Source organism: Globicephala melas, chromosome 15, assembly GCF_963455315.2.
Source record: "Globicephala melas chromosome 15, mGloMel1.2, whole genome shotgun sequence".
NCBI lineage: Eukaryota > Metazoa > Chordata > Mammalia > Artiodactyla > Delphinidae > Globicephala > Globicephala melas.
Window position 1 is genome coordinate 8,115,154 of NC_083328.1, and position 23,205 is coordinate 8,138,358.

Sequence of the window (23,205 nt, forward strand, 5' to 3'; positions counted from 1 at the left end):
CGGGCAGAGGGTAGGAGGGGGAGCGGGCGGGGCGCGCGCTGCGCGGGGCTGGGCTCGGAGCGCGCCGGGCTCGGCCGCCGAGAGAGCCAAACCGGGGCCGCGCTGGGCCAGTGAGGAGCGCACGAGCCTTCGAGGTTGTGGACGACGGAGGGAGGAGCCGCCGCCAACGCCAGCTCCCTCCCGGAGGGACCCCGAACCCCCCGCTGGCCATGAGCCGCCGGGCCCCGGGAGGCCGGCCGCGGTCCGGGCAGCGCTCCTCCGGCGCCCCGGCCCTCCCGGCCACAGCTGCGCGCCTGTAGGTATGGCCTGCTTGTCCTCAGTTCCCTCGTCCCCCCGTCCATCACCCCGGACTCCATCCGTCCCTGAGGGCGCGCGTGTGTGTGCGCACTGCTGCTCTGGGGAGCGCGGCCGCACGCGCCCCGGTCCGCGCGTGTTGTCTTTGTGTGCGCGGGTGGGAGGGAGCGCGACGGAGGAGACGCGCCCCCCGGCGGGGATCGGCTCTCCGACCCCCATGCCGGGCCGGGCGGGAGTGGCGGGAGGGGCCGAGCCGCCTCCGGAGCAGCTGCGCCCAGGCCCCTTCCCAGGGCCCAGGCCCCTTGGTGGGGCGAGCGCAGCGGGCCCCCTGGAGGAGGGGTCTCTGGCTGGGGGCTGGGGGGGCTGGAGCGCTGGGGTCTCTTCCCTAGGCTGCGGGGGCTGGGGGAGGGCCAACCTGGAAGGAGGGTGCCGGCCACGGGAGGGACCCTACCCAGACCACCGTCGCTGGGCCGGCACGCCCTCCATTTGGCCCAGGCCTTCTTTCTCACGGTCTCCATTCTCGACCCGCCCACCCTGGGAACTCTCCTGCAGCTCTCGGTAGGGGGGAGGATCGCTGAGGGTGCCGGAGAGGCCGGCGCCTTTAAGAAGGGGCGGGTTCATGCCCTCCATTCAGTCCCTTCGGCCTCGGCCATTGATGAACCTGCGGGCAGCGCGGGGCCCGGCACCGCGCCAAACCAGCGGGCCAGGACCGGGCAGAGGCAGGGACCCCAGCAGCCCACGAAGTGAAGTCTTCAGGGGGAGGAGTCTGCAATGACTGGGACCCCTCAGGAGCCGCGCGGGGCTGACTGGACAGCCCCAGGAGTGACCGTGGACAAGGTGCAGGGGAGAGCCTCAGGGCCGGGAGTCAAACCTGGACTGAACCCTACCTCTGCCCTTTGAGCCTCCATTAAATACCCTGTGAAATGGGGATGGTGCTGCCTACCTCCTAGCTGGGTGACCAGCAAGAGCTGCCCCCTCCAGCACAGGTCGCTGAGCATGGGTGAAAGGGCACCCCTAAGAGAACGGAGGAGCCAGGGGATGCCTACCCTAAGACACTTTGGCTGCCTCTGTTGGGGGTGTGAACTGAACCACCCCCCAACCTTGCCCCCCACTTTGAACAAACCTCTTCCATCCTGGCCTCCCTGCCCCATCCAGGAGGCCGTCGGCTGGGAGTGACCTAGAACCCTTCAGCTCTAAGAACTTTGGAGGAGGTCTGGCCGTGGGGGCAGTGGCAAGGTTCAGGGCGTTTATGGGGTTCTCAGAGACAGTTTCCCACAGACTGCCTCCTCTCCCCCTCTAGAGGGCGTCAGTGATGATGGGCAGGAGATCCTGATGCGGGATAATTGAATGGTTCTGAGGAATCGAGTTAATGCATATGCTTTTTTTCTTACCCTTACTGTGAAAACTCTGTCTAAAATTTCTAGACCCCTCCTCCCTACTTTGTGGGTCTCCCAGGGAGAACCCCCCGCACATACCCAAGGGTGAGCTTCCCTAGGAGGTGGGACCCCCACTCAGGTGGAGCCTGGACCCCCAGGGCTGAGCATTTGGTTTCGAGCTGACTCGTGCCAGGCTAAGGGCCTCTGTGGCGTTTCTCATGTAATCTTCACAACAACCCTGGGGGTTTGGTTCTATTATTATCCCCATTTTGCAGAGAAGGAAACAGATTCAAGGAAGTGAAATGACTTGCCCAAAGTCACTCAACCAACAAGCCAGGCTTCCAAACCGCTTCTCTCTGACAAGAATCTGGTTTCTACCTCCTGCACTGCTTGTCTATTCTGGGTTGTAGGGACTTGGGAGTTTAGGTATACTGGGCCTCCTGGCAGCTGTCCCCATGCCATTCGGGTCCAGTCTTAGAGCCTGCCTCGCTTCCTGCTCTTTCACTGTCCACGTGGGGCTGGAGGGGCGGCGGCAGCTTTGGAAACTGGGGAGGTTTCTCTTCCCCACTCACCTGTGTGGGTCTGTTTTTTGGGGTTTTTTGTTTTGTTTTGTTTTGCGGTACGCGGGCCTCTCACTGTTGTGGCCTCTCCCGCTGCGGAGCACAGGCTCCGGACGCGCAGGCTCAGCAGCCATGGCCCACGGGCCCAGCCGCTCCGCGGCATGTGGATCTTCCCGGACCGGGGCACGAACCCGCGTGCCCTGCATCAGCAGGCGGACGCTCAACCACTGCGCCACCAGGGAAGCCCGGGTGCGTCTGTTTTTATGGCTGTGCTCTGTCCCAGGGGAGAGCAGGGCTGACTCTTCAACATCTAGAGGAGGTCACGGCCCACACCTGTTTGGGCAGAGCAGTGTGTGGGAGTACGGCATCTTTTGGCTCCTCTGGGTGAAGCAGGGTTTGGGCTCCATTCTCCAGATACTTCCGACCCTCTGTGTCTAGGGCCCACCTAGGGGCGGGTATAACACCCAGCTGGGGACTCACGGTTTGGTAGAGAAGACAGGCCACAAGCCATGTGGTGTTGTAGAGGGACGAGGGGCAGGGGGGGCAGAGTGGAGGCCGGGACAGGACAAAGGGGGGCGTTCCCGGGGCCCCCTTGGGCTCAGGGGCCTGCCAGCTACTGGGGCAGAGAAGCAGGTGGGGCAGTGCCGGGCTGCACGTTGAGACTCCGAGCAGTGGACAAGCAGGGGTTGGAGGAAGAGGATGTACTAAAACTTGGATGTGGGGAGTTTGAGGTGGCGGAGCTCAGCCAGGCTGGGAGTTCAGTTGTTTGGGAAAAGGCCTGGGGAAGCTTTATAAGCATCTGCAGTACCGAGTTCTGGGATACTCAGAACCGAGGGGAGGCACTGGAGGTCTCAGTTAGGAGTCGCTGGTATGTGTATCGTGAAAAAAGCCGGAAGGCAGACTGGTGGGCTAAGGGGTTGACGGGGTGTCCGGCAGATTTGCGGGGCTGGGCCATGGCCCAGGGAGGTCTGGGAGGGTTATGAATCAGGGCCTAGGTGAGATCCATGACACCGGGAGAGAGGGAGAGACCGCGAGGCTCAGGCCAAGGATGGAGAGGGGTTGGTGCGTCTGCTCTGCAGTGCCAGGATGGCAGGGCCAGTGCAGCTAGAGCCATCCCAGCCTGCTCTCCACCTACAGAGCCTGTCCAGGAGCTGTCCAGCACCAGGTGCTCCTGAAGGAGGATAGGCTTCCCTCCTGAGCCCCCAGGCCCCGGCACAGCTTATTGTCCTGGGGCCCCCGCTCCCTGCTCATCTGATGTCGACTTCCTGCAGGGCCCAGCCCTGGATTCCCCTGCCCTCCAGCCTGTCAGAGAGCCCTCTCCTCTGAGGATGGCCATCTCCTTTCCCCAGGCAGGGCCTGGGTCCCCCTACTGTGCCCTCAAGAGTGAGAGCTCCCCAGTGACAAAGCCCTGCTGGGAGTAGCATGTGCTACAGAAAGGGACAGATGTGAACTTGGCTTCACACTCCCCCCCTCACCAGTCTGTGGCCCTGGACCCGCCAGCATGGCTCTCGGCACATGGTGGGAGTTCAGTACAAATCCAGTGAATGATGGGCTCGTCACCTCCCTCGCCAGAACCTCATTTCCTCATCTGTATGACGGGAGAATCCTCACTTCCTGGCAGGGAAGATGTGAGGGGAGAAGGGCTTTAAACAGGGGCATAGCCCAATTGGATGTGAGTCCTAGAAAGTTGACCTTGGCCACACTGTGGAGCCTGGATTTGTCAGGGGTTGGGGGGGATCGTGAGAAACAAGGAGGTTTGGGAGGAGTCCTCCGCCCAGAGGAGTGGGAGGAAAAGAGGGAATGAATACAAGACACTTAGGAAATAGAAGCAGAGGAGCTTTGATTCTTAAACAAATCACTTGTTTAATCCTCATGACAGCCTTTGAGGTCATTGCTCTTTTACCCTCTGTTTTAACAGATGAGGAAACTGAGGCCCCAGGAGGCTGAGTCACACGGCTAGGAAGCAGGGGAGCTGGGATGCAAAGCCAGCCGGTCTGGCTCCAGATCTCAGGCTTTTAACCACTCCACTGTCCCATGTGTCAGATGGTCAGATGTGGAGGAGGGGAGACGCCCCGGCCACGGGGCCCCCGTGATGGAAGCAGCTGTGGGGCCCCCTCGGACCAGGGGTCTGCAGGTCCCAGAGCCAGAGGGGCTTGTCAGGCTCGGGGGCATCAGTGAAAGCTCGGGGGCTCAGCAGAAGGGCTTCCCCACTCCCACGGTGGCAAAGGCTGGCAGTCGCGTGGAAGGCGTGAGGGCACAGAGCTGCTCCGCCAGCTTTTAGCAGCCGCCTCCCAGCGACGCTCCTCAGCACAGGCCTTGGACCACGAAGCAGGCAGGCCTAAGTGGGCGAGCAGGATGGTCCCACTTTACAGCTGCGGAAACTGATACTCAGAAAAGCCAGGGCCAGCTGAGTCCCGCGCCACCCCTCCCTCCGCCCACCCCGACCCCCACAGACAGGGGCAGAGTCCCAAGGGTTCTTAATCCACACCTGTCCCTGTCGCTAATCAGCTCCTCCCCAGACCCACTCTGCAGCAAAGACCCAGCCAGTTCAAGAGTATTAAGACCAGAAATCACGCCCACTCCTGCCTCCTGCCAGGGTCATGGGTCGAGCACAGATATTCTGGGTGGGGAAGGTCAGGGAATTCCAGCCGCACGTCCTTCTTGCAGGAGGCCTTGGTTCAGGGCCTGCCCTGTGAGGACACTTTCTGGGGGGGGAGGGGGGAGGGAGTAGACTTAAGAACCAACGCCCAGGCGCCAACAGTGAAACAGACTGAGCCCTGGGTACTCTGCCTCCGTCGCGGGCCAGAAGGTTGTCTGTGTGCTGCAGGGGGCGGGGTGCAGAGGGGCGACCGGGGGTTACGGTCCCACAGAGGCCAGGACGGCAGCTGGGAGGAGGCTTGGTGGTAAAGTGCTCAGTCGGCTGGGCTGGGCCGGGCCGGTGGTCCTGAGAAGCCTGGAGGACAGGACATCGGTGAGCATGGTAGGGGCCAGCTTCCTGGAGGGCAGGGGGCAGCCGAGGGAGGCCTTCTTTCCTCTCCTTGTGTTGGGGGGGCCCCAAGAAGAGGCCTCGGTTTCCCCATCGGGAGTGGTTCGCGGTAGGGCGGGTAGCACTGTCCAGCCCAGCCCGGAACACAGCACAGAGGAGGATGCCACTCAGGCCTTGCCCCCCACCCAGAGGGCAGCCTTTCAGGTTGCCGGGCGGCTGGTGTGCTCTGCAGGGCCTCCTTCCCTCCCTGGGGGCCTCCTTCCCTCCCTGGGGGCAGGAGACTGTGGTAGGGAGGCCAGCTCCAGCTGGGGCTCCCTGGAACACTCCCCCTCCCCCGCAGGTGTGGGCCTGGACCACGCCGGTGCCTCCCCGCCCCTCCAGGCCACTGCCCACTGTGCGCTGGATCGATTGGTCACCGGCCCATTAGCAGGGTGGCTAGGCCGCCTCATTAATATTTTAAGGAATGACCTGGCCATGGGGTCCGGAACTGCGTGCCACTGGGGGCTGATGGCTGGCTTTCTTTCCTCTTTTCCAATTGTCAGTGCTATTTTTACCACCGGAAGGCCAGCCGCCCCCTCTCCCAGGCGTCTAACCGGGTGGGGGTTGGGGGATTCTCCCGTCTGGTTCTTGGCAGAGGGGTTAGGAGAGTCCATGGCTTGGAAAGGCAACAGGCAGGGACTGGATTATGCTTCCCTCCCCATCCCACCCCCTGCCCTGCCTCCCTGAAGCCCCATCCCATCACCCTCTGGCCCTGGCAAGATGGGAACAAAAAACATTGCTCCAGGAGGAGAAGCCAGACAGCCCAGCTGAGCCTGGAAGAACCCCAGGGTGATGGATTGGGGAGGGTAGTTTGCCCACCCAGGGCCGCTGGGGGGCCACCACCTGATCCCCAGGCCAGGCGGAATGGGGGTGGGGCTCGCTTTGTCTCCACCGGAGTCCTCATAGAAGAAGCCCGTGAAGGTGAGAGGCAACCTCCTGCCTGCCTCTGGTCCCACTCCTGGAGGGACTGTAGGGCCCCAGTCTTCAGTGTCCAAGGGCCATGACAGGGGCCGCTGGAGGCCACTGCTCCAGCCCCCCATGGGAAGCCGAGGCCTCGGGAGACATAGGGCCTAGCCCAAGACAGAGCCCACATCTCCCACCGGCCAGTCCATTGCTGTCCTGCACGGACTCGGCAGGTTTCTTCTGGCTCCCTGGGGCCAGAGGAGGGGGAGCTGGGACCCGGCCCATGGAAGCGAGAGGGCCAAGGACCACAGGGGCCATGGGAGCTCAGGATGGAAGGGCCAGTGTAGGGGGAAGGCTTCCTGGAAGAGGAGAGTGTTTTACATAGCCTAAAGGTGGGGCAGAATTTGACTAGTCAGCGGAGTGAGGAAGAAAGTTCCAGCCGGCTGGAGAGTGACACAGGCAGAGACTCGGGCGGAAATTCCCAAGGAGCCACTGGAGGAGGGAGAGCCCAGGGCCTGCTGGAGTCAATCCATAAGCCTTCCCGGACAGGCCAGACAGTAGGAGCCCGGTGAGTTCGTCTACCCTGCTTCTGGTACCTCTGGGTTCCCCTCCCCCTGAAGCTCTGCTTTTCCCACATCTGGGTCTGTGGTTACCTGCAGAATGATTGATTGGGTGTCACACTGACTGGTCCCTGGAGACCTCCTGGCTCCACCCAAAGGTTTGGAGAGCCCTAGTCCTGCCCACAGGTACACATGGATTATAACACAGCAGAGACCACTTCCTGTGCTGTCCTTCCAGGAAGGGGCGGCCCCTCATCCTCATTTTTTTTTTTTTCTTCACCATGCCACGCAGCTTGCGGGATCTTAGTTCCCCGACCAGGGATCGAACCTGTGCTCCCTGCAGTGGAAGCGCGGACTCCTAACCACTGGACGGCCAGGGAATTCCCTCATCCTCATTTTTAAAGTGAGGAAACTGAGGCCCAGAGGCTGGAGTTGAGGTCAACGTCCTTCACCCAGAGAGCAGTGGGGTCAGGCCTGGAGCCCAGGTCAGCAGAGTACCTGCACTCGGTCTCCTCCCCAGTTCTGGCCCACGGCCCTCAGTTTCCTCACTTTAAAAATGAGGGGGGCAGCACACCCGTGCCCTGCTGGGGCTGAGCCGTCTTCCTCTTGGCTTGCGGCCCCCCCTTTACAGAGAGCCATGCCTGGGCCTGGGTCTGTAACTAGGGCTGGGGCTCCCGGGCTGGCCCGGCTGCTTGTGACTTCTAGCCCTGGCTGTACAGCCCCTGCCACTTCTGTGTAGCCCCAGCTGGACCCAGGGGACAGTGAGGGCTGCTGTGCTGGGCATCGGGCCCATAGGCTCCTGGCCAGTCAGCAAGAGGTCAGGGCAGGGGAGGGGGGAGGTCAAGGCAGCCCCAGCCTCTGTGCATCCCAGGCCAGTGCCTGCCTAGGGCATGTGCCCCCTACCCTTGGCAAATTCCTCTCCGAGTTCCACCCCTGCCTCCAGTGCGGCCTAGATGGGACCCTCCCCCTGCCCCTCACCCAGTGAAAGCCTCTGCCCTGGGTCCTGTCCCTCCGCTCTACCCCTTCGTGCCAGGAATATTCTCAACCAGCAGGAAGGGTGGGAGGGACGGGGACTGACGCTTGAGGATGTGGCACTGGGACCGACTTCCTCCCTGTCCCCACCTGCCCCATGGAGGGCAAAATTATGGCAAGTGGGGCACACTTCGCTGCTGGCTCCAGTGCTAACCCTTCCCAGGCTGCCCTGTCACCTAGTCTGACCCTCCTGGTGGTCTCAGGAGGGAGAGAGATGGCCCCTGTGGGGAGCACTGCCCTGCTGGGTAAATGGATGGGCTTGGAGCCCAGGGACGGGGCTTCACAAACTCAGCTGCAGGGCCTCGTCCTCGCCCCACCCTCAGAAACGCCCGCTCTCCACAGGTCAGGCCAAGGCCTTGGTGATGGTGGCAGGTGCATTCCTGCCTCCACCCCCATTCCGGGCATATGACTCAGGCCTGCCTTCTGCCCCCAAGGAGTGCCTGTGCCAGGTGGGAGACAGACATGGAAGCAGATACCTGGGGCACCCTGCAGTGGGCGCCTCGTTAGAGGGGTGCACAGGCAGGGACTGTGGGAGCTCAGAGGAAACACCTGTCTCCTGGGCTGGGGAGGCAGGGGAGGTCAGGGAAGGCTTCCTGGAGGAAGTGGCCGCTGGATTCATTCTTGAAGGATGAGTAGGAGTTAGCTAGATGAGGAGGAAGCGCAGGGCAGGAGAGAGGCCCAGAATGAGCCATATTCATGGGTGCCTCAGCCCCTGTTCTCCCCCAGCCCCTTCCCCATGTCCTGAAAAGTCTGCCTCCGAGTTACTGCTCATGGCTGCAGTGAAGTCACTCTTCATCCTCTTTGCCAGCATGAAGCCCAGTGCAAGCCCTGCCTCCTCCAGGAAGCTCTCTGAACTCCCTGCTACTCTCCCGCCAGTGCTGGGGTGAGAGCCTCTGAGGAGACCTGCTGGTTTGGAAGGAAAACTGTCCTCAGTGCTAAGTGGCCTGTTTCCTCCCTGGGGCTGTCCTGTGGTTATCGACTGCAGATCGATGGCCGAGGTTGCCCCAAGGTGAGAGGGAACTCCCACGGTACCCTATGGCCCAGAGGCCCCAAAGATGATCTCACAGAAGTGGGGCAGCTATTTTCACCTGGTGATTAGTTACAGAGTTTGGATCCCAGAGGAGAGAGGAGATGGTGCCAGGAGCTGTGAGGGAAGGGCCATGCTGGAATTGTGGGGATCCTGCAAAGGCAGGCGAGGGCATGACCCCCTGTCTCAGTTCCCCTAACACTGGCCGGCCCCCTCAGACAGGGGCTCCCTAAGGCAGGGCAGGACCGCAGCACCCCACTTCTTCTCCACCAGTAATTTTCACCCTGGCCTGTTGGGGAGGAGATGCATAAACAGAATGGCTGGGCCTGTGCCCCCAGGAGTGATGGGGCATGAGGAGGCAAGGCCCCCAGATGACTAGACACACACCATGCAGTTTGGCGATCCGGAGTGAGGAAGCGTGGGGGCACCTGGGGACAGGAGGAGAAAGGTGGGATTCCCCGGTCAGGGCCTCTTCAGGAAGGTCCTGTTTGGATGGGAGCTCTGGAGGGAACAGGGTGCCAGGAGGGGGGAACATAAGGAGAGCAGGCAGCCAGTCCACGGTGAGGGAAAGGAGTCTGAAGAGGCGGCACCTTCAATGCCAGTTTGAAACACTGGTCATACTGGATCCACACTGGGAGGTGACGCCCAAAGTCTCAGAGTCAGCGTGAGAATCCCTGGTGTGTCACTAACAAGCTGTGTGTTCTCAGGCCCCATGTGACGGCTTGGGCAGTGACAGCTGTGACATGCCTGGTGTGCTGAGCACATTCATTTGTTCATTCATTCATTCAGCATTTACTGAGTGCCTGCCATGTGCCCAGCACTGGGGACACAGCCACATATGAGACTGTCAAAACCGCTGCCTTGTGGAGTTGGTATTCTCCGGGGAGGGTGTGGTGCTTGGGGGGGTGGCGGTCCGGGGGGGGGGGGTGGAACGAGACGAAGCAAGTGGATAAACAGACTGTCAGATGGGGATAAGCACTGTGGAGAAAAGTAAGCAGGCAGAGGGCACGGAGACACCAGCGCTGGGTGGAGAATTTCTTATTCTAAATAGAGCGGTGGGCAAGGAGAGCTATCGGACAAGATGGTATTTGAACAGAAACCTGAAAAACGTGAGGGGGTGTGGGGAAAGGACATTCCAGGCAAATACAAAAGAAAATCGCAAGTGCAAAGGCCCTGGGGTGGGACTTAGGTGTGACCAGAGCAGAGTGGGCAAGAAGAGTGGCGGGAGATAAGCTCAGAGAGTCAAATGGAGGCAGATCACGTGAGGCCTTGGGGGCCATGGGTAGGACTTTGGCTTCTACTCTGAGTGGGGTGGGAAACCATTGCAGGATTCTGAGCAGCGGAGGGCCTGATCTGTCTTATGTTTCAGAAATGACTGGGTTCCTGGGTGGAGAACAGGCTATAGGGGGTGAGGTCAGGTTCCGGGGGACCAATGAAGAGGCTGCTAAAATACTGCAGGCAGGAGAAAGGGTTGTGTGGGTCCCAGGCCAGCAGCACGGATGGCGGGGAGCAGCGGAGCGGTGGGGTTCCTGGTATATTTCAAAGGCAGAGCCAAGAGGATTGTGCATGACTTCTTTCTGTCCACCAAACTTTGGGGACCCTCAGAAGAGGGTACTCAGGGAAGCGAGGTCACTTGGAGGCTCATTGGGGACCCCACTTGAAGGCGTCTGTCATCCCAGCCTCCCTCGCCAAGCCCAGGAATGACCTTGGGGTTCCCTGAGACTGCTGCTTGAAGGAGAGTGCCCCTCTTGCAGACACGTGTCCCCCCTGCCTGGTTGTCCTCACACATTGAAGCTTGCACACAGCCCTGGGGGAGTGGGGCTGGTGGGCGCTCTGGACGTGGGTCAGGAATTCACTCACTCGCTCCTCTCACCTGCAGCCTCCGGGGGCTGCGATGGGACAGGAGCCATGAATGGTGCCGCCCCCGGCCCCGCCGCCGCCGCCGCCCCGGTCCCGGACTGGCGGCAGTTCTGTGAACTGCACGCGCAGGCGGCCGCCGTGGATTTCGCGCACAAGTTCTGCCGTTTCCTGCGGGACAACCCGGCCTACGACACGCCCGACGCCGGGGCCTCCTTCTCCCGCCACTTTGCCGCCAACTTCCTGGACGTGTTCAGCGAGGAGGTGCGCCGCGTGCTGGTGGCCGGGCCGGCGCCCCGGGGAGCGGCCGAGCCCCCAGACGCCATGGAGCCCGAGCCCTCGGGGACCCCGGCGCTCAAAGCCGCGCCCTACGGCCACTCGCGGAGCTCCGAGGACGTGTCGGCGCACGCGGCGGCCAAGGCCCGCGTCCGCAAGGGCTTCTCGTTGCGCAATATGAGCCTGTGCGTGGTGGACGGCGTGCGCGACATGTGGCACCGGCGCTCCTCGCCCGAGCCCGACGCCGCCCCGCGGGCCGCCGAGCCCCCAGCCGAGCCGCGCGACAAGTGGACGCGGCGCCTGCGGCTGTCGCGGACGCTAGCGGCCAAGGTGGAGCTGCTGGACATCCAGCGCGAGGGCGCGCTGCGCTTCATGGTGGCCGACGACGCGGCCGCGGGTCCCGGGGGCGTCGCCCAGTGGCAGAAGTGTCGCCTGCTCCTGCGCAGGGCCGTGGCAGGCGAGCGCTTCCGCCTAGAGTTCTTCGTGCCGCCCAAGGTGAGTGCCCACCGCCACCTGGGGGGACCGTGGAGGGGCTGGCTTCGGGGACCGCACTGCCTGATCTGATGGGCAGGATGGAGTATTCAGGGTCAGGAACCTGGGATGCCAGGGGCCCCCCTCTGCCTCTGGGATGAGTCACCCCTCAGGCCCTCTTTTTCTGCTTGTGAGGTGTCAGAAGGGCCCTCTGGCTACAGAAGGGGTTCTGGGTACTGTTCTTGGAGGTATTGGAGAGCCTGGCTGCCTGGACTCCTCTTCCTCACCTGGGGCCCCTGGGTGGCTGGAGCCTCCCCAGAGAGGAAAGGAGGCAATGACATTGGCACACTCACAGAGGGCCTGCCGGGGGTCTGCATCCTTCTCAGGGGAAATCTACTTGTCCCCCAGCTTAGCTGCCACGCTCCAGCCCAGCCCCTGCCCAGGTGGCCCCTTTCCGGCCCAGATTTCATAAGCTTCTCCTGGCTGTCACCAGCATGGCCGCTCACCTGAGTGCACCGTGCCCTCCCCTCTCTTGGGGGCTCAATGTCAGAGCCCTGAGGGCAGCTTTGGGTCTCCTCCAGCAGAGCAAATCTGCCTTATTTGGGAAGAGGGAATAACTCTAACAATAGTGCCCGCTTTCTGAGAGCCCTCATCCTCCCAGTTGCCCCGGCAAGGCGGGCAGCATGGTCCCCAGGTCACAGAAGAAGAGAAGAGAACGAAGGGAGGGGGTGTGGGCTGCCCAAAGTCACGCAGCTCGCAGGAGGCAGAGCTGAGCTAATTATACCCATCACCCTGGTGGTCTCGGGAATGAAAGGAGCGTGGAGCTGGGAGCTCCTTGTGCACTGGGAGGTTTGGAAGAGTGCGGGGTTGTCCGCCCAGGGCCCTCACCCACCTCTGGGCCCATTCTTTCCCCGCTGTCTTTAGCCACCCTGCGTCTCGCCTCCTTCTCCATCTCCCTGTCTGTCGGGACGCTGGATGCTCCCCCTTGCCTTTCTCCCCTGGAGGTGCAGGATGTGGGCTCCCCAAGGCGGGGTGCCCATGAGCCGCATGAGAGGTGATCTCCCAGGGACACACTGACTCTCTGAAGAGCTTTCTCCCCAAGTCCCAGGATGCCCAGACTCACCAAGAACTTTTTGCCTGCCCAGGCCCCCACCTTTAGGTCCCTGAGAGAGTCATGGGCCACTAAGCCCAACTCCACCGTTTGTCAGACAGGGAGAGCGAGGCCCAGTGAGGGGTGGGAAGTGGGGTGGGGCTTGCCCAAGGTCACCCACAGGGCAGGGCTTCAATGCCTCTGGGCCCTGAGTGGCAACCACAGCTGCTCAGCTGTAAATAGCATGTCTGCTGCCCTCGAGGGAGGGGACACAGCAGCCGGTGCCCCCTGCAGCCCACCATTCACCACGGGCAGAGGGCAGGCTTCCTGAGGGGTCACTTTCCCAACCTCTGCGAAAGGCAGGTGGGTTCCTATCCCAGATCTGGCCTCAGACCCTCCTTTTTTCGTGCAAATGTTTGTGAATTCAGGAGTGAGCCAGGTGGGAAGCATGCCTGGTGAGGGCTCAGGTCCGGTTTCCCAAATATGTTTGGTTCCAGGGTGTATGAGCCCCACGGGGAGCCCCTGCTGACACTCCCCCTGCTTTTGAGTCCTGTTCACCCATCCGCAGTCCAGATTTCTTCCTCCTCTGGCCCCTGAAGGCCTAGCTGCACCCTTGGAGCAGACCGGGGCTTGGGGTCTGCAGGCTTAGGGGCTGTTTCGGGGACCCCCAGCCTGCTCTTTCATACAGCCCCGTGTGTCAGGCTTCCAGCATCCTGCCCTCTCACTCACCCTGCAGGAAAAGTCTCCTGGACCCCAGGTGCCCTCATAGCCCTAGGCCGGCCAGCCCTGGGGCCCAGGGAGCAATGACGCTGGCCCCCTGCCATTAGGGAACCACCAGACAAGTGATATTTGCTGGACTGGATGGTAAAATAAACCTCAGTGGGGTGAGCACAGGATGCTCGGGGGGCCACAAGGAGGAGAAGCTTCATGAGTGCTCACCAGGTGGCAGGGCCCCAGGACAGGCATTTCTGGAGACTCAAGCTGAGTGAGCCAAGGTCTGGGGTCGTGAAACATCCTGATGGCTCCGTCCAGGGAAGTGGTAACAGTGAGCTGGAGCCGGGTGAGAGGCAGCTAGGCCAGGACAGACGGGCCTCAAGTGCAAGGCAGAGGAATCACCGCCTGTGGCCAGCGGGAGCCCAGCGGTAGTTCCCAGACCAGCCTTCACTGCAGACCTGTCCGCTCCACCCACTCCAGGACCGCGGCCCCTGCCCCGCCGGCTGGCTTGGTGGCCTGCCATGGTCAGCCGAGCCTCGCAGTCACCGCCCCAAGCGCAGCCCTGCTCTGCTGGATGGCAGCCAGTGCTGCCAGGAATTCCCATCCGCCTGCCCACCCAACGTGTGGCCCTTCCCTTTCCTCCTAAGAAAGCCCCTGTCCCAAAGCCCAAGCCCTGCCAGGAATCTCAGTCTCAAGGCAGCCCCGGGGGGCCTTCAGGCCAGGGCCAGGAGCTTTGGGGCAGAGGGCCGTCCCCAGGAGTCCTGCCAGCTCACCTTGGTTAAATCCCACACTGGTCCCTTTGCCTCCACCTAGAGACACGGCCTGCCCGGCTCCAGGAGTCCTGTTCTGAGTTGAGGCTCCAGACCTGTGCTGTGGAAAATCTAGTCTGAAGGGGGAGATGAGCATTTTTTTTTAAATGAACTAGAATAGAATAGAAAATCTCACACTCCATCACACAGTCAGGGTAAATATTGTCTGGTGAAACATGTGTTTCAGAGATATTTTTACCTGTGTGTGTGTACTGGGTCACAACGTCAAATGTATTTCTTACTATGGGTCAAGGTGAAAAATGTGAAAACCACAGATCCGGTAGGTGCGCTGGGCGGAAGGGCAGCTGGGGCAGAGTTCACCCCCTCAGGGCTCAGAGGTGGGAGACTTATGTCAGTCCCAGCTCTGTCCCTGACTTGCTGTGTGACTATATGGGGAGGTCCCTCTGTTTCCCAGGAACTCCCTCAACTTACCCATCTGTGAAATGGGGATTGGGACACCTCTGTGCCAGGGCTGCCTGACATCCTAAGCTGAGGGCTGCTCTGACCTCTGGGAGTGGGGACGGGGGAGAGGGCTTCAGGAGGCCCTGGGGCCGCTGTCTCACTGCCCTTTCCTCTGGCCTCCCAGGCCTCCAGGCCCAAAGTCAGCATCCCTCTGTCGGCCATCATTGAGGTCCGCACCACCATGCCCCTGGAGATGCCGGAGAAGGACAACACGTTCGTGCTCAAGGTGAGCCCCACCCCGGGCCCCACAGATCCCTCATGGGTGGCAGAGCTTGAGGGCAGTGTCGGGGGAGGTGAGGGTAAAGGACCAGCAGCAGGGCAGGGGGAGGGAGCCCTGGTTGGGGGTCCCAGGATCCTACGCAGATGTCAAGCACATGGCTAGGATGTGAATCCTGGCCTGGGCTCCAAAGCCAAATGCCCCAGGTGTCGTCCAAGTCCACCATGTGCGGCCCCGTTCCCATTTCCTCCTGCGCCTGGGTGAAGGTCCTGAGTTTCACTTCCTCCCCTCCCTTCCCCCACTGGAGTCAGCGAGCACCCACCCCACAGACAGGAACTGGTAGCCAGCCTGCAGCAGTTATGCAAATGCTCCTGTCGCCAGCACTGGAGTGTGGGAACCTGCCTGGTCCCACAGAGGGCACAAAGGCCCTGAGGGTGGGCAGGGGGGCACCCCAGTGAGTCTGGGGGCAGCTCCTCTTTTTCCCAGGCTCCACATCGCCGGGGTGGCCTGCTTGGGTTGCTGAGGACACGGCTCCGGGCTGCCAGGGCTGTGGCCCTGTGCCTCCTTGGAGGATTAGAGCGTGTTTGTGAGGCCAAGTCCCCAAGGAGGCCTGGTTCTACCCACCCGAAGCTGCATGGAGGCCCCCCGCACCTCCTCTCCAGGCTCCCGGTTGGGTTTATGTTTTTACTGTCCCTGTTTGTTTAGTCATGAACTCTCTTATTCATTTAGCAAACGTTTGCCAACCCCATACCCTGAGTCACCCCAGACGGGTGACTGAGGACACGGCCCCTCCCTGCCTGGCACTCTCATCTGCTGGATGAGACAGGTCAGAGCCTCGCCCCCGACAGCTGGGTGGCCTCTGTGTCTCTGATTATGCTCAGGAGACCTGAGGCCAACGGGCTCACCTGCCGGCCCGCTGTGGGCCTCAGTTTCCCCATCCATTCAGAGAGGGGATGAAGGAAGTTCCGAGGACCGTCCCAGCTCTGAGATGCTGGGAGTCCAACTGCTCTTTACTGAGACACGCGACAAGAAGCTCAGAGCCCAGGCCTTGGCCTTAGAGACCTGGGTTCGGGCCCCAACACCTCCACCGAGCGCTAGTGTGACTTTGAGCGAGTTACCTGAACCTCTGAACGTCAGTCTTCTCATCTGTACGACGGGGAAAGCATCACCCCCCTCACGGGGCTGTTGGGAAGAGTTCATCAGACAATGTATGTGCAGGATCACACTCTGGGCCCGGCTTTCTCCTCCTTGTTTCCCTTCTGGAGGCTTCTTATCCCAGGGGCGTGGCCACAGAGGTGGAGTTCCAGGCGCAAAAGCGTGTGGGCCCTCAACTCGCTGCTGGGCCAGCCGGCCCCTCACAGACTTGAGGGTTGTGATGCCCTTCCACCCCACCTCCCCATCCCTTGCCCAGCCAGCATGGCCTCCTCCAGGGCCTGAGGACCTGAGCTCAGCAGGGCTGGACATCATCTCCATGATCCCCAGTGGGGGGCCCAGGAGGAAGGGGCTGCTGAGAGTGTGGGCTCCACCCAGGGCCCCCATTGTCTTTCCTGCTGCCCTCACCAGTGAGCCCCCAGGGGGGAGGGGTGGGATGAGCCATTTGTCCCGGGCTCCGGAGCCTCCTGCCGAGGGTGCTGACTGTGATCTGGACTCTCGCCACCCCCTCCCCAGGTGGAGAACGGAGCAGAGTACATCCTGGAGACCATCGACTCCCTGCAGAAGCACTCGTGGGTAGCTGACATCCAGGGCTGTGTGGACCCTGGGTGAGTGCCCAAGTGCTCCTAGGATGGGAAGACGGGGTGGGGGGCGCCTAGCTCGGCTGTGCCCTTGGTCCAGCCTCCACGGGGAGGGCAGGAGCTGAGCTTGACACATGGGCTTCTCCCATTGCAGTCCAACTCAGGTGGGTGCTGGCCAGAACGCCCACACTCCCATTCCCAGCAGGCCCTGTAGGTTCAGGGTCTGGGGACCTGGAGGGAAGTTAAATCAAGTCTTGTTCTCACTCCAGGGGAGGCTGAAACCACTAGGACAGGGGTAGTGATGGGGTGAGCCCAAAGTGCCAGGGGTGGGGGACCAACCGGGAGGCCCCTAACCCAGTCCTGGGGCTCCGAGAAGCTGTAGTGGTAGAGGTGCCCCCCTTCTCTGCGGCTTAAACAAAGGGCGGGCCTGAGCCTGGCAGAGGGGGCTGGGGGCGGCAGGGAGGAAGAAGAGAGAGAACAGCCCAGCAAAGGCTGTGGAGGTGTGCGAGGACCTGGGACTCGCAGGGAATGTCAGGCCCTCGGGTGACTGGAATTAGAGCCCGTGAGGAGGAGACTTCCGTGAGGGCGCCGGAAGCTGGTAGGTTGGGGCAGTGGGGAGCCATGGCTGGTAATAAGGGCAGCTGTGGTCAGCCGTGTGCGGGAGGAACAGCAGGGAGGCTGGCGGCGCCGCGCGGGAGAGGCCCGAGGCCGGAGGAGGAGGGGCAGCAGGCCAGCAGGCTGAGCACTTGGCAGGAGCTCCGGCTACTGGGGTGAGCCAGGCCCCGGGGGAGGGGCTGCTGCCTCCTGATTAAGAGCTTCATTTAAGGAAGCACAATTAAAGTCCTGAGCGCCTCCCAGGGCCCCCCCCCACCCCGCCCTGCCCCTGTATGAGGGCCTCCGTGGGATCCTAGGAGGAGGGCAGCCTGTCGAGGGTTAGGGGGCAGGGGTCATGTGACCTCCAGGAGAGCTGCACCCACCAGGAGACATCTCCATATGGCCCGGTCACTCACATGGCGGCCACAGAGCAAGCTGAGGGTGTGGCAGAGGGACAGGGCTGATGCTGGCCGCGGGACTGTCTGCCACTCCCGGCTCCATGAGCCTGCGGTCCGAGTCCCATGGCAGGACGTGGTTGCGCTTTCTTGCCTTCGCAGGGACAGCGAGGAAGATGCCGATCTCCCCTGTGCCCGGGGAAGCTGTCTGGCCAGCCGTGTGGCCTCTTGCAGCTGTGAGCTCCTGACGGATGGTAGGTGGGGACAGAGCTGGCTGGAGTAGTGGAGGCAGGGTCGGAGGGGACGGTCGCTCAAAGATGGTCAGACAGACAGACGTGCTTCTCACCTGCCATTTCTCCAGCAGCGGACCTGCCCCGGCCCCTAGAGACAACGGCAGCCGTGGTGACAGCCCCACACAGCCGAGCTCGAGATGCCGTCGGGGAGTCCCTGGTCCATGTCCCACTGGAGACCTTCCTGGAGACCCTGGAGTCCCCAGGTGGCAGCGGCAGTGACAGCAATAACACAGGTGCAGTGGGGCTGCACTCTTCCTGCTGCCCCTCCCTGCGCCCCCGCCCGAGGCCACAGGCACCCCCAGGCCTCTCCCAAGCGCTTCCTGAGCCTCAGAAGCAGTGACATTTCATCCCACTGGGTCCTTTGCACAGCTACTCGGTTGTTCTGGCTTTTGCAGGCTAGTCCGGGAATGTGACCCCTCCCACGGGCCCTGGTTTCAGTAGAAAACGCTCACAGAAAGGGGTGCAAAGGGTTGTAACGAGGGCTTGGGGACACAGACACTTGATCTGTTCCCAGGTTTGTTGCCGACTTAGAGAGTGACCCCAGGAAACTAAGTGATCCCACCAAACCAGAGAAAACCGGACGATGACTATGAAATAAGCATGTTCTGATGTTATACATACAAGCAGACACAGCTGGGGTACTGAGGAGTTTTGTTACTGGTTCAGGAGGTGCAAAAACATTTAATGTGTGTTATGTGAGAGCAGAAACCATTTGCCAGTTGTTTTTTTTTTAATTAATTTATTTATTTTTGCCTGTGTTGGGTCTTCGTTGCTGCGTGCAGGCTTTCTTTAGTTGCAGCAAGCGGGGGCTACTCTTCGTTGCAGTGGCTTCTCTTGTTGCAGAGCACGGGCTCTAGATGCGTGGGCTTCCGTAGTTGTGGCACGTGGGCTCAGTAGTTGTGGTTCGCGGGCTCTAGAGCGCAGGCTCGGTAGTTGTGGCGCACGGGCTTAGTTGCTCCGCGGCACATGGGATATTCCCGGACCAGGGCTCGAACCTGTGTCTCCTGCATTGGCAGGCGGATTCTTAACCACTGCGCCACCAGGGAAATCCCACCAATTGCTATTAATGGTCTTTCCTTGAGACAAAAGGCACCCATTCCATCACGTGATACATTCTTATCATTAAACTATTTGCTAAACCAGTCTGTAGCTTAAATCTACATTCTCTTATTCTATCATTTTCTCCTCTCCGTGCCTCAGTTTACCTCACATGTTTAGTGGGTGGGTCAGCTCCCTGCCTCGTTCTAAATTACTCAGCAGCATCTTACATGCAAAAACCCAACAAGATGATGCATCCCTTTTCTCGTTTACGTGCCCCCTCTCTCCCCCACGCCTCTCACACTGTCATCCCTCTGCAGTGGAGGACGGAGCAGAGCCGGAGCCCGAGGCTGAGCCCGAGCTGGAGCTCTCTGACTACCCCTGGTTCCACGGGACACTGTCACGGGTCAAGGCAGCTCAGCTGGTTCTGGCAGGCGGGCCCCGGAGCCACGGCCTCTTCGTGATCCGCCAGAGTGAGACTCGGCCTGGCGAGTACGTGCTGACCTTCAACTTCCAGGGCAAGGCCAAGGTAAGTCAGGGAAGGCGGGTGGGGGGCACAGCGGGGAAGTATCCAGCCCAGGGGGAGGCGGGCTGAGGTGGCCCTGGTCCTGAGGCTGCACCTGCGCCCAGGAGGAGGCTCCACGGGTGTAGGGGTGGCATGGCTTCCCACAGGCCAGGCCTACCCCGGCCATGCTCCGAATCACTCGCCTCCCTCCTGCACCTCTCTGCTGGTGGCCGAGCCCCCAGGAGGCTGGGCCCTTCTGAGGGTTTGACTTTGACCCTGTGCATTGGGGATCACGTAGCACTAGGGCTTCTGAGGGTCTCCACCGAGAGCCACCTCCGTACAAGGCTGGGGTCCACCAGTGCTCCAAGCACGCAAGAGCCCCTCTTGTCCCCTGCTCAGCACAGCTCACCAGCCCCTCGTGGTCCCCAGCTGCGGGCCAGGCCTGTGCTCAGACCAGGCCCGGGGTTGTGGAAGGGAACCACATACAGTGGGCCCTAGAGAACCAGGCAGAAGAGGAGGAGCTGGGCCCGGCAGGAGGGCCACAGAGCAGGGGGCGCCAGAGGAGGCTCCTGACCCCACCAGCCAGAGTAGGAGAGGACCTTGACCTGAGACGTGCAATGGACAGAGAATCCTTGAGGTGAAGACAAGTGGAAGGGTGGTCCAGACAGGGCAGGGCAAAGGCACGGCTGTGAACCCAGAAGGCGGGCTCTCAAGGAAGGGCACTGCGTGCTAATAAAGACCTAAGGCACAAAGGAACACATGACAGAAAGTCCAGTGACCGTGGGGGGTTTCAGTGTGACAGAGTGGGCAGGAACCTCAAACTCCCCTCCCCCCATCCCGAGTTTCCGCTAAGGAAACAGACCCAGCCCTGGCTCCGCCCAGGACACAGTTCCCGTCAGTCCTTGCTGGAGGAGGGGGCACCCTAGGACTCCTGCTCCAGGCCTGCACTGGTAGCCAGTGTCCCAGCCCCCGGCTGGCCCCATGGGCAGCGCTTCCCTAGGGACTCCTCCTTGGAAAGCAGCTGCTCTCACCAGCTCCTCTGACAACCAGGCGCTTTACGCTGTCCCCGGCAGCCTGACCCGGAGTTTACTTCTCAACCAGCACGGCCCCAGGGCAGCCTCCTCGGAGGGCCCGGGTCTGATGCCTGCCCAAGCCAGAGGCTCAGATGGTGCCCAGCCCACCGTGGGGCATGGGGCAGGCGGGTGGGGTCGGGGGGTGGGGTCAGGATGTTTGGAGGGGAGACAGAGCCGGAGGCTCCACTCTTTCCAGGGCAAAACCCAGCCCTGAACTTTGTACTCACCACAGCTGGTGCCTCTCAGAGCACGGTGTCTGTCCAGAGTCCTGTGCAGAGCTAGAGAAGTTAGTGGTGGGATAGAGCCGCTTCCTACTCATACACCTCCGGGGAAGGAAGACCTCTGCCTTCCCAGGCCTCACTTTTCACCTTCAGATAAGAAATGTCTGGAATGTTTTTCCAAAGACTGAGAGGCACACGCTCCCTGGGGCCCAGCTCTGCCCTGGGTCTCTGTCCCCAAAGGCCCCACCCCGACTTGAGGCTGTGGTGTGACCCCACTATGCTGGTTTGGGCTGAGCCCCTTCCCTGGGCTGCCATGAGTGCTCCCCGGGTTTGCCCACACTGTTCTGGCAACTTCTGGCCCTGCCGAGTGGCAGAACTCACTCGTGGGAACACTCCCCTCCTCCCCAGGGTTTCTCTCTCCTGTACTAGGAGGCCAGCTCCCCCATCGCATGCACCCTCCTATCATGACCCCTGTTGCCACACACACCCCAGAGACGGCCACTCTTCCCCTTGTGAGATACACATGGAGCAAAAAAGGGCTGAAGCCAGAGACCTGTGGCTCACCACTAGAGACCGCAGGCCTGTGGCTCCTCTCTCCCTGAGGCGCCTGGCCCGGGTGGGCACTGTTCCTCCGTGCTGCACGCTCTCCCGCTGCAGCACAGTTGAGCAGCGTCTGCAGCCATTCGTCCCCAGCCACCCTGGGGGTTGTCTGCAGCCTGCTGGGCTTTGCCTGTACGGGGACAGTGGGCAGACCCCTAGCTGCTGGGGTGGGAGGGTCACCCAAACACGAGTTCTCTTCCTAGCTCTGTGCTCTGCGGCTGCGGGCGAGTCTCCCCCTCCCTGGGCCTGGGTTTCCCCATCTCTAATATGGAGGCTGTAATCTCTACCTTCTAGGGCTTTTGGAGACTAGGGATGGAGGGGGTGTGCGAAGGGCCTGATGTGGGCGCTTCCAGCATAGGGACAGATGCATGCTCCCTCCAGTCCCAGCCTGGCTCTGTGGCCCTCATTCCCCATCCCCGCCATAGGCATGACCCCCCCTAAGATGGGCTCATGTGTCAGGCGCCCCCACTCTGACACCACCCCTGTGGCCTCTGTGAGACCTGGTCCTCCCCGTGACCTTCCAAGGCACTTGCCAAGCGTGGGGCCAGTCCGAGACCCCCGCACCCCACACTGACCACACCCATCTGTGCCCACAGCACCTGCGCCTGTCCTTGAACGGCCACGGGCAGTGCCATGTGCAGCACCTGTGGTTCCAGTCTGTGCTCGACATGCTCCGCCACTTCCACACCCACCCCATCCCGCTGGAGTCCGGGGGCTCTGCAGACATCACCCTTCGCAGCTATGTGCGGGCCCAGGACCCCCCACCTGGTAAGACGCCCCTACCTGGCCCGTGCAAACAGACAGGTGGGCAGTGGGGGAGTCACCCTCAGGCTGCCACCCTGCTAGACCCGCGGGATGAGCACCCGGTCTTGGGCGAGTTGTAAGCAACCCGGGCATCAGGACTGGCGGGAGAGTGGCAGCCCTGAGGGAGCCGTGTCCTGAGTAATTCCCGGCAGGTGGAAGGGGGTGGAGTCCCTTAGATCCCTGCGCAGGTGGGGCTCAGCGCTGAGCTGTTGAAGGAAGGAAGCCTTGGAGGGGTGAGTGAGGGTGCCTGGCACGCGGGTGTCGCCTATACCCATGACTTTAGTTATCGGGGAGGTGGGCTGGAACCCGGCGCGCTGAATTCGGGTTCCCGGCTCCCTGTGTGATGCCAGGCCATCCCGTTCCTCCGGGGCTCTGGCCCTTGTCTGCACGCCGGGACTGGGGGTCGGGGGGTGGCCAGGGCCCAGGCTTGGCGCTGACGGCCCGCGGTCTCCCGTTGCAGACCCGGGGCCCTCGCCCAGCGCCGCGCCCGCGCCCCCCACCTGCTGGAGCGAGCCGGCCGGCCAGCACTACTTCTCCAGCCTCGCCGCGGCTGCCTGCCCGCCCGCCTCGCCCTCGGAGGCCGGCGGCGCCTCGTCCTCATCCGCCTCGTCGTCCTCGGCAGCGTCTGTGCCCGGCGCCTCGCGCCCGGTCGAGGGCCCGCTGAGCGCGCGCAGCCGCAGCAACAGCGCCGAGCGCCTGCTGGAGGCGGCGGGCGGGGGCGCCGACGAGCCCCCAGAGACCGGGCCGGGAGAGGGCGCCCGGGGCCGCACGCGCGCGGTCGAGAACCAGTACTCCTTCTACTAGGCCGGCGCGGGCGGCGCCAAGGCCCTGGGGCCACCCGGACCCGCCCGGCCGCGGGGCGATGGCCCACGTGGCCGTCCGTCCCACGGACCCTGCCGGCCCCCGCCCGGCGCTGGGTGGGAAAAGCGAAGCTCTTCAGTGAAGACATAATGTTATTAAAGAGCCTGTTTTAGGGACTGCACCTGGCTCTCCGTCGTCCTTTCTCCTGCCTTGGCCTCAGGCACGGCTCCTCCTGGGCCTGCCAGGGAGGAGGGAGAGCCACACACGGGCCCCCGTGTAAAGCCCACCGTGGCCTGGCGCCTGCCCGGCCCCCACCCAGGTCTGTCTTAGGGGACCCGGCACCCCGTTGGGCGAGTGAAACCGGGAGAAAACCGGCAGTCCTGAAGGAGGTGCAGAGCTAAAGCGCTGGGCCCAAGAGGCCCACAGGGATTGGGGAGGGGGCTTTGGCGGAGCTGTGAGAGAGGAAGGGGGGAGG

At 62.2% G+C, this 23,205-nt stretch overlaps 1 protein-coding gene across 4 annotated transcripts; it reads left to right on the forward strand.

Annotated features, from left to right (window-relative positions):
* The first annotated feature begins 36 nt into the window (after positions 1-36).
* SH2B2 (SH2B adaptor protein 2) lies at positions 37-22,855 on the forward strand. 4 transcript variants are annotated; one of them, XM_030872085.2, is made up of 9 exons: positions 37-299; positions 10,657-11,405; positions 14,581-14,682; positions 16,342-16,433; positions 17,558-17,649; positions 17,757-17,921; positions 19,047-19,255; positions 21,722-21,893; positions 22,390-22,855. In XM_030872085.2, the coding sequence occupies exons 2-9, from the start codon at positions 10,686-10,688 to the stop codon at positions 22,731-22,733; spliced, it is 1,896 nt and encodes a 631-aa protein (XP_030727945.1). In that variant the 5' UTR covers positions 37-299; positions 10,657-10,685; the 3' UTR covers positions 22,734-22,855. The 4 variants fall into 4 exon arrangements, with proteins under 4 accessions (XP_030727945.1, XP_069899696.1, XP_030727946.1 ...); XM_070043595.1 differs by having other exon boundaries at positions 169-299; positions 17,760-17,921; XM_030872086.3 differs by having other exon boundaries at positions 234-295.
* Positions 22,856-23,205: the final 350 nt, after the last annotated feature.